General features: G+C 42.8%; 1 protein-coding gene across 10 annotated transcripts in view; it reads right to left on the reverse strand.

Moving 5' to 3' along the window:
• Nucleotides 1-11,091, reverse strand: part of FGGY (FGGY carbohydrate kinase domain containing) — a 487,533-nt gene that overhangs the window by 82,124 nt on the left and 394,318 nt on the right. For 9 of the 10 annotated variants that reach the window (XM_043876054.1, XM_043876057.1, XM_043876055.1 and 6 more), the window contains one exon: nucleotides 7,751-7,845. The exons of the other annotated variant lie outside the window; for it this stretch is intronic. In XM_043876054.1, coding sequence (XP_043731989.1) covers nucleotides 7,751-7,845 — 95 coding nt within the window. The remainder of the gene's footprint in view (nucleotides 1-7,750; nucleotides 7,846-11,091) is intronic. 10 annotated transcript variants of the gene reach the window in all.

Here is an 11,091-nt window from a genome sequence, read left to right on the forward strand (position 1 = left end):
CAAGATAAGAATGTACTGTTAATCAGGCATGGCAGTAAGTATAAAGAATGTTAAGGGCAATATCACATTCTTAATTTAATCCTTCTTTAAATTAATTACCATTCTAGGATTTTCTGTTGATTTTCTATGAGGCACTCCCATGTGGGATAGGACATCAAAAATCCAATCAGAGACCTGAATCTACTTAATAAGAAACCAGAATCTCATAGCTCTTGAAGCACATGCTTAAGCAGCAAAGGGCAAAAGGCTACTAGAGAGATGACAGTATCAGGACCATGTGTGAAATGAACAGGATTTTAAGAGGCCTGGGAATGAAAACCAAATGAAACTAAAATTCACAGCAAAAGACTCCTTACACACAAGAAATGTGAGCCCTGAAATTTCACCCACTATTGGTGGGAGTATAAGGTGCTAATATGTATCAAAATCCTAAAGCTTGGGCAAACTCTTTGACCAAACAACCATACTTTCCATAATTTAGTTTCTGGAAATAACTTAGGGTGTGGGCAAATTTTAGCTACAGAGATGTTATTAGTTGCAATGTTCCTTAAAACAACAGAGACAACCTAAATATTCAAAACTAGAGGACTGGAAAAAATAAGTCATGGCATTTTCTATGGGGCAGAAAATTATACAGCCTACAAAAATGATAAATAAAGATGCTTACTATGTATTTTGGGGTGGGGGAAAAGGTTATAAAACAATATGCATTGTATGAATACATTTCTGCAATCAAGAAAAGTATAAAGTAATTTAAAAATATGGACCAAAGGATTAAAAAGATAGAAACCAGAATCTAATATAGTGATTGTTTTAGGATAGCAATATCAGTGTTTTCATACTTTTTTTTCAGCTTAACTGAATTTTTTTATTTTTCCCAATGAACACGAATTATTACTTGTATTCCAGAAAAAAGAAAAAACTCAGCAAATTAAGATTGAATGTGCCAAGAAATGAGATGGTTTCATATTTCTGAACATCCATTATATCAATATATCAGTCCTTCCAAACCTCCAGAAAACAAGATCATGATAATCAACTTTACTTTGCAAAATGTAAAACTGGTATTTATGGTGACAGAAAGCCAAACAGAACTAAAAAGCACAGAAAGTTGACTCACAAAATAAAACAGAATGGAGAGGTATTGTGTCACATATAAAACCACAGGCTTTGAAGCACATAATAGGTGATGAATATAAACTGGCTCCAAATGAAGTAAAACCTCGCAAAAAAAGAACAGAAAGAAGGAGAGGCTTTGGCTAAGTAGTGAGGGTGTTTGCAAGGACTGACCTTGAGGGTAGACCACTGCGGTCAGCGTGGATAGTTTATCCTGTGGGCACACATGACAGAAAGGGTGAGTAATCACCGCTCTCCACTGGCCGCTTACATGTACTGGTCTGCGAGACACAGGAGTCTGTCTGGAACGTGACAAGGAAAGCTGATGGTGGGAACGCATGGAGTCAATGGTTTACAGAGGCAGCAGCCCTCACACCGTGGGAGGAAAAGAGGTTTTGATTAATTGGTTGATTCCAAGGGCTTGTTTTCCTTATCCTGAAAGATGGCTGAATTCATTCTGATCTCTTGTCACTGTCTCCTTTTGCTGATTTTTACTTTAGATGCTTCTCTCTACTGCTTTTTTTATTTTTCCTGAGGTGGGGAGGGCAGGTGTCAAGATAAATAGCACTGTTAGAATTAAAGCTTATTTTATATAAATAGTCTTGGGGGAAAAAAACTGCCTTATAAGATAAGAAATTACAGGAAGCTAATGACATCTGCAGAGGGGCTGAAGGAAGCAGAAAGTGGAAAGCCATTTTGTATTTCTGCCTCTTTGCCACTGGACTGAGTTTTTCTCTCATGGCATTGTGAATCCGGTTTCTTGTGTTATGTGTCCTTTGTGTTTCTCAGAACTTCTGTATTGTCTGTGCTTAGAAAATGGAAGCGTGCTGATAGCCCATAAAGTTATTTTTTCCAGTTTGTTAATTTTCCAGGACCTAGGAGCCTACAGAATTGTTATGGGATGCTCCAAACTTCTAATTATAATTATTTGCTTTCCAGGATATTCAGAATTAGAGAGGGTCACTTTGAAGTGCACTTATGGACAGAGGAGCAGTGGGTGACCTTCTAGGGATGGGGGAGAGGTCAGACAGAAAGATCACAGATGCCAAGGCTGCCTGGATTCCATGTTTTTATGACTATAAGGAGGGAGGAAGACTTCCTTCCTTGTGTCCCCTCTCACTCAATAGCTAAACTTTTACCATGAAAGTGGAATCTCTGTGACTTGACTCCATTTTATTAAGCTATAGATACAGCTTAATACACAATACTTGTCACACTGTCTAGTGGAAGAACAGTTTTGAAAACTGCTCAGAGGAGAGCACCATTGCTGGGGAGGGACAAAAAGGGTCCCCAACCTTTTTGGCACCAGGGACCAGGTTGGTAGAAGACAGCTTTCCATAGACTGGGGGCAGCAGAGGTGGGGTGGGGGTGGGGGTAGGGTAGGGGGTGGTGGTTTCAGGATGATTCAAGAGCCTTACATTTATTGTGCACTTTATTTCTATTATTATTGCACTGTGATATAAATGTGATAATTGGACGACTCACCATAATGCATAATCGGATCATGAGGCATTAGATCCTCATAAGGAGCAAGCAACCTAGATCCCTCACATGTGCAGTTCACAGTAGGGTTCACACTCCTATGAGAATCTAATGCTGCAGCTGATCTGACAGGAAGTGGTGCTCAGGTGGTAATGCAAGTGATGGGGAGTGGCTGTAAATACCGATGAGACTTCGCTTGCTCACTCGTTGCTTACTGCCTGCTTACTAACAGACCATGGACTGGTACTGGTTTGTGGGCTGGGGGTTGGGGACTCCTGCTGTAAGATATTATTATTCTATTGTTTAATGTGGCTGGATAGCTATATCAATACCCTTTGTGAGATCCTAATTTGAAAAGGGAATAGTAGGAAGACTCTACTGAAGAATTGATGCTTCCAAACTGTGGTGTTGGAGAAGACTCTTGAGAGTCCCTTGGACTGTTAGGAGATCCAACCAGTCAACCCTAAAGGAAATCAACCCTGAATGTCCATTGCAAGGACTGATGCTGAAGCTGAAACTCCAATACTTTGGCCACCTGATGCAAAGAACTGACTCATTGGAAAAGACCCTGATGCTGGGAAAGATTGAAGGCAGGAGGAGACGGGGACAACAGAGGATAAGATGGTTGGATGGCATCATTGACTCGATGAACATGAGTTGAACAAGCTCCAGGAGTTGGTGATGGACAGGGAGGCCTGGCATGCTGCAGTCCATAGGGTCGCAAAGAGTTGGACACGACTGAGTGACTGAACTGAACTGAGGAAGACTTTAGCTGTCTAAAGGGAGGGCAGAAAAGGGCAGGGGAAGAGAGGGAGACTCTGAGGATGAGACTATGAATGGATAAATAAACAAGGGGTGGAAGCAGGAACTATCAGTGGGCTGCAAAATTTGAATAGCAATGGACCTTGTAACTTGAGTAATCTCTCTCATTAATAACCCATCAGAAAATTCTATCCACTACCCCTTTCCCTCTAGCTGATACACTTTCCCCAGAATTGAAATATATAGAAGTGTGCAATAGCTATAAGTAAAATCCACAACTCTAAGTTCTTCTGATCTGTTTGTACCAGCAAAGGAAGGCATAGTGCTCTATCCCTGGCTGATGTCATCCATTCATGGCCTAAGAATTTGGGAAATCCTATCTCCCCAGGCACGTAGGCCTTTTCCTACGTGTAGCCTGGGTCTTTTGGAGTCTTCTTATCCTTTCCTTCATCTGAAGGAGATGCCACTGGCTGAGTATACCAAAGTCAGCCCATCTAGATAAGAAGTGAAATTCTTTATCCAACTACCATATGTGTAGCCTATGAGAAGACAAAACCTATGGCCCACAGGAATCACTGAGTTGCTGGCAAGTTTTGCTCAGCTTTCTTAAAGGAAGGGGTAGCAGGCATCCTGAAGATCAAGTTAGGATCTATGAAATTCAGGTTTGAAGTCTGAAGTTCAGGTTGAAGAATATGAATCACAGGGAGGAAGTTATTCTGTTTCACCTCAACTTGCCAGAGTCCTGAGCTGGTCCACAGACCTGGGGCAAACAGGTTTGCATCTCTTCTTTAGAGAGAGATGAATGAATCCAAGTGTACATGCATTTACATTTCCAAACATAATCATTATAACAATGTTGATAATTATACCTGGGCTTCATGGAGGTTCATGGAATCAAGATTGCTGGGAGAACTATCAATAACCTCAGATATTCAGATGACACCATCCTTATAGCAAAGAACTACAGAGCCTCTTAATGAAAGTGAAAGAAGAGAGTGAAAAAGTTGGCTTAAAACTCAACATTCAGAAAACCAAGATCATGGCATCTGGTCTCTTAAAAAGCAGAGACATTACTTTGCCAACAAAGATCCGTCTAGTCAAAGCTACGGTTTTTCCAGTAGTCATGTGTGGATGTGAGAGTTGGACTATAAAGAAAAATGAGCACCAAAGAAGTGATGCTTTTGATTCAAGAAGACTCCTAAGAGTCCTCTGACTGCAAGGAGATCCAACCAGTCCATCCTAAAGGAAATCAGTCCTGAATATTCATTGAAAGGACTGATGCTGAAGCTGAAACTCCAATACTTTGGCCACTGGATGTGAAGAACTGACTCATATGAAAAGACCCCGATGCTGGGAAAGATTGAAGGCAGGAGAAAAAGGGGACAACAGAGGATGAGATGGTTGGATGGCATCACTGACTCAATGAACATAAACTTGAGTAAACTCTTGGAGTTGGTGATGGACAGGAAGGCCTAGCATGTAGCAGTCCATGGGGTCTCAAAAGAGTTGGATGTGACTGAACTGAACTTCAAGGAGGTCACTGAAGCTTTCAAAGGCTCTATCTCAGCAGTTCCACAGGTATGGCAATTCTTCATTAAACATTTTTTAAAAAGGAAATAAATGAAACAAGCACCTGGAGAGGTCAATGACACTGTTTGACGATGTACAACAATCACACACAGAAGTCAAGACCACATCGGTTCTCTCTGATATGTGATGACAGGTAAGATTCAGGTCTCTTGCACCTGCTGGCTTTCTTTACTAGATTATAGTGTCTCCTAAAAATAATCAGAAGAGGCACTTAATTCTGTGGGTTGAACAGGGGGTGGGACCTTGTCTTTAAAATGTGGTAAGGCTTCCAGTTGCTACTCAAGTCACTGATTCCAACATTCAATCTACCTTATCTTAGATTCTGTTCCAGAAGATTAAGGGAGAATATTATGTAGTGAAGAAGAGGTCAGTGTGGGATGAGGCTCAGTTTTCACCTAGGAGAAGATATGAGTGTAATCTTCTCAGAGTTAGAAACTCCAAATATGACTAAGATATCAATGAGGAGCCATAAGTCATGGTATGAAGAATTGGATGGAATAGTCAGATCATGTCACACAACTCTGTTTTGGCTGTAGACAATCTCCTTTGTGACCAATGACATTCCTTTTCAGAAAATTCACGCTTGAACATTTAAGAAACCAAAAAATATTTTTCAAGAAAAAAGAAAAAAATAAAAACAGAATGAAAATCGGCAGAGGATATATTAAATCCAGAGAGACCTTGATTTCAATTTTACTTCTGTCCCTTATTAACTGTAGCCTTGAGCAAATTTCTTAAAACATCTCTGAGCCTGGTTTTCTTCATATATAACATAGGAATGAAAAGCCCTATCCTGCAGGTAGGGGAGACTGTCAAGATTAAATGAGGTGTCTTCATCTGCTTGGGCTGACATCACAAAATACCAGATTGAGTGTTTAAACAACATAAATCTATTTTCTCAAGGCACCAATATCAAGGTGCCAGCAGGGTTGGTTCTGGTTTGCAGATGGCTACCTTTCGGCTGTGTCCTCACACAGCAGAGAGAAAGCAAGGTCAGATATCTCTTCTTAGAAGGGCACTAATCTCACCATAGGGGTCCCACCCTCATGACCTCATGTAATCCAAATTACGGCCACATCTCTAAATATCATCATGCTGCAGGATTAGGGATTCAACATTTGAATTTTAAGGGGATAGAAACTTCCAGTTCATAATATGACTTAACCTATGCAGGGCCTTAGTAAGCATCTCTATTGCTTTGTTCTAGCAATTATGCTTCATCCCAGGGAGGGCAAGGCAGCTAGTTATGAGAACATCTTCATCAATCAACACATTAAAATAAATCACTGACATTTCAACAATAAAAACCTCCATGTGACGTTTCTGACATTTACCAGAAAATCCAGAAAAATGTTGAAAATTCAACTCTCCCATCTTTGTTTAAAAACTCCAGTTAAAATCCACAAGCATTCATGAATGGGTTCAATTCTTTGTAAGAGATATTTCACAAGCATCAGCTTGATAGGCTTGGGCAGGGTGCAGGGCATCACACTTTCAAAAATGTTGGAATGAGACTTTTGCATGTGACCATTTTCCAATATGTACCCTTAAATTCTTTAATCTTTCTGGATCTCTGTTGCCCATGTGGGTTGTGAGAGGTACCAGGAAGATTATATGAAAAGCACCTAGCATAGTTCTTGGTACAAAAGAAGGTTACAATAAATAAAGCTGTCATTATTGAGCTACTAATGGAAAACCTGGCTTCAAGTCCTAACCTTGAGACAGTGGGCAAGTCACTTAAGCTCTCTGATGCTCAGCTGAACAAATACTTCTTCAACTTTCAGTTACAACTTCGGAGTCAGACTTCTTGGTTTTGGCATTTACTAGCTGTTTCACGTAAGCCAAGTTATTTAACTTCTTTTGCCTCAGACTCATCAACTATAAAAGGGGGATAATAGAGCTGTTGTGGGACTGAATGTACATTCCTGATTCAGAGAAAGAACTCATAATGTGCTCCTGATTATTAGTATAGATAAAGAAACAGAGTGGAGAGCAGATCACAGAACTTGTAAGAAGTCAAGTGAGGGTTGACTCTAGAGCTTGTGCTCTGAGCCCTAATCCATACTGTTTCTCTAACTTTTTGTAAACCTATTGTTAACCTTATTATTTTACAACTCAAAATCTCTCCATATAACCCACATGTGAAATGTCTTTTGCAATTTGGTGGTAGGAAAAGCTTTGTCTCCCAAAGAGACTAATATGCTTCCTCTTTTTGAAAATAAGAATTATGCAACTTATCATGTGGTCTTTTTTGTCTTGGCTGCCAGGAAGCTCAGAGTCAAATTGTGTGCTCCATCATCACCATCAAGTTGTTTCCTTCTTCCTGTATCTCTGTTCCTTATTTTTCTTTTAATTCCCTTTTACTAACATTTTCATTTGTGTCTCTTGTTGAAAGAGGCCTTGGAGGTATTTAAAAAGCGGTGGGTGGAAATGAAGGAAGTAGATAAAAATCAGAAATTCACATGAAAAATTTAAGTTTTCTATCTTACCTGTTTCACTTGCTAAAAGAAAAAAAAATTGGGAAATTTAGATGAAATCATGTAAGAGTTATTTTAAAGGAGGGGAAAAAAAAAAGGAAAACCAACAGAAGAACAGAACGACTGACAGTAATGAAAGCCAAGTCAAATGAAAACTGCAATAAATATGTCTGAGGCTAGAAGTGTTTGTGCTTTCCCTGGCTGGAACCTATCATTTCTTAATTATATCCTGTGTGTGTTTTGCAAGACATGAGCTGCTGTCAAGAGGAACGACAGCCCCAGACAGGCGAGGGGCCACGGCCCACCCCTCGGTCCTCACATACCTGTACAGAAGCGAAATCCCCCGAGGCACAGGCCCCCAGAATAGCAGCGCCCACAAGAACAGACTCCACCTCTTGCGACAGGACCACAGGCATGCCTGCGCAGAACAAGGCCACACCTTGGTTAGGGAGCAGGGCCAGGGGAGCCAGTCAGCAGCCCCAGCAGCACGAACACCTGAAATAAAGGCAGCGGCCGGGCTCCCTCCCTGCCCCCTGCAGTTTGCAGTTCTTTAGGATTACTTGGTTCTAAAGGAGTTCCCTGTCTCTACCTGCCAGTACAGTAGACAAGGGTCCCTTGGGAACACACACACACACATACACACACACACACACACACACACACACACACACACCCCTTAACTCAGGAGACCTTTTTGCCTAGGGTTTCTAGGTTTCTGCTAGCTGCTACCTGCCATTTCAAGCAGTTTTCTACAAACTTTTCTGAAGTGCTCTACTGAGCCCATGGTAGACAGAGATGAATCCGACTTCTCTGCTACTCAGGTCTCAAAGGGGAGATGGATGAGAAAGAGATAGAGGCCTCACACGGGGTTGGGTCTGTAACTGAGATGCGCTAAGAGAAGGGAAGCGTGACAGAGGGTGTGATGAACCTTGGCGGGGCCTCCTACATCTCTCAGAGTGTAAGTGAAAGCCCTTACCAAGGCTGACAAGGCACTCCAAGACCAGGGCCACTTCTCCTACCCTGACTGGCTCCTCCTCTGCTCCAGGCCACATGATCCGGTCACCTTGCTCTTTTCTGAATCAGCTTCAGGCCACTGCCTGTGCTGTTCCTCCAGTCTGGGTCACTTCCTTCAGGATGTCCCCAGGGCAACTCCTTCCTGCAAGTCTGTGCAAACATGTCTTCCCATTGTGGCTTTCCTGACCATCCAAAGTAAAATGACAACTTACCCACAACATCCCTTATCCCCCTCGACTTCCTCAATGCCCTCCAACACTGTATATTACTTCTCTGGTTTACTGTCTTGTCTGCTAGGACACAAGCTCCATGAGGGCAGGGTCTTTATTTTGTCCACTGCTGGATCCCTGGAATTGAGACTGGTATTGAGCACATGTAAGCGCTTATATGATGAACAAATAAATTTTTGATATGGGGAAGGGGGTCAGAGTGGTGGAGCTCAGGATTCAATAAGAATATGAAGGATGAGTAGGGGTCCACCAGGCAGGGAGGAACACTCCTAGCTCAAAGTAGACTTAAGATGAATAGGAATAATTTAGAATTCTTAGTATTTTATACATGTGCATATGAAATAAAACATACATAAAATATAAGTATTTTTGCTAATCAGGAGATGGCAGCAAACTCCACAGAGGTAAGCTCTGTGGCCAGACCTGTAAGGATCTTCTTCTACTCAAAATATTGTTTTTCCAAAGTCTGGATTTTTCTTCCTGTCTTTTCTGGGGAAGACTTCCTGGACATAGCCTCCTCTGCCCTCCCACCATCTCCTAACTCATCATTCCATTCCAAGGTTGGGGCCCCTTCCCCAGCTACCCTTGATGAAGGGAACAGGGGACAGAATTCTCACACATATCCCAGGGGACTTAGGAATACCAGCCCCATCCACAGGGGCAGTGCTGGAGACTTTACTGACAAGGTGGGGTGGGGTCTCTGGGAAGAGCTCAACCTGGTTCCACTAGCCCTGTGTCCTTCAGCAAGTCACTTATACACTTTTAGCCTCAGTTTCCCCCTGTGTAAAATAGGGATAATAACAGGTTTGCTGGAATGTAATGGGAAAGGGTACGGGCAGGGCTCAATACAACCCCTGACCTATGGTAATCCCTTCAGAATGGTGGTGTTAGGAAGAATCTCAATGAGGGGCGAAGGTCTTCTAGATGCACTTCACCTGGGCTAGAAAGTGGACCAGTGGAGAAAAGAATGGGGTAGATGTCCATCAGTCGTCCAGAAGGTAGGAGAGACGCCAGGCCACGTGGGAGGGCTGTGTGGGCCACCTCTGGAGAGAGCAGGGCAAGCCTTTGCAGAGTCTGGGGATCATGGGGACGGGAATGTGATCTTGACCACCCCACGGGCTTTGGGCTTATCCCATGACATCATCCCACATGCTGCTTGCCTCTCAGCCTTCCTTTCCCTGTTAAAGCCTCACTGGTCTGAGCAAAGAAGAATGGCTCATGGCCCCTGTCCTGGGAATGGGACTCCAGGGGGAGCTGGGTGGATCCCTGATCAGCTCTCTAGTTGTAGCCCAGAGTACTCTGGAGCCAGGCTGCCAGGGTTTGAATTTTGGCTTCCTCCCTGTCTCAGCTGTGTGACCCTAGGTGAGTTATTTAACCTCTCTGTGCCTGTTTTCCCAGCTGCAAAATGAGGTTAAAATTCCACTGATCTCACAGAGTTGTGAGAATTTACAAGCTTATTTGAGCATATTTAATACTGTTTCAGAGTATTCTCATAAAAAATTGACCTAACTTCTATACTTTAAAAAAAAAAAAAAAGTGATATTGTAAATAAGACACTTAAAAAAAGAGTTTGTGGCTTAGAGAAAGCACTTATCTGGGCTTCCCGGGTGGCGCTAGTGGCAAAGAACCTGCCCGCCAATGCAGGAGACATAAGAGATGAGGGTTTGATCCCTGGGTTTGGAAGATCCCCTGGAGAAGGGCATAGCAACCCACTCCAGTATATTCTTGCCTGGAGAATCCGAAATTCTTCATGTTTATCTTATCTGGGTCCTGGGACACTGACCTGTATGGACCATGTCTGTAGGCCCCCTGCCCTCTGATTGCATCCTTGACTGAGCTCATCTGCAGTCAGGCGGCCCCTCTTCATGCATCCTCTCAGCCTCAGGTGGGTGACCTCCCGCCCCGGCCCTGGAAGCCTCGGGGTAGTCAGACTGTGAGTACACTCACGGTACTGCCTGCTGGCCGGGGTTTCCCTCAACCCGACCCATGCCTCTGTAAACAGACCCTTTATTGGACTTTTCTCCAGTTAATCCAAAGTGAGTGTGTCATCTGTTCTCTGCTCGGATCTGACTCATGCTGACACCAGCGTCCTCTGGGTCTCCCGATCCTCTCTGGAGAGTGGTCGGAGCACAACAGCACTTTTTCTGTTTGTAATGACCCTCTTGGCAGGACAGGATTGTTCTTAACATGCCCGTGCCAAACTCAGAGAATGAATACATGAAAGAGTAAATGATTGAATAATGAATAAGACAGGCAGAGGGAAACCCCTACTGAAATGGCCAGAATTTTTCAAAACAAAATTTAGGAGGAACATTTAGTCCCGAGTCAGTGAGAGAAACCTATAATTACTCAGTACATACCGAGTATTTCTTGAAACCACAGTTAACTATATGCCTAGGGTACAACGAGATTCTTCTTCC

The sequence above is a fragment of the Cervus elaphus genome, chromosome 20, assembly GCF_910594005.1.
Source record: "Cervus elaphus chromosome 20, mCerEla1.1, whole genome shotgun sequence".
NCBI lineage: Eukaryota > Metazoa > Chordata > Mammalia > Artiodactyla > Cervidae > Cervus > Cervus elaphus.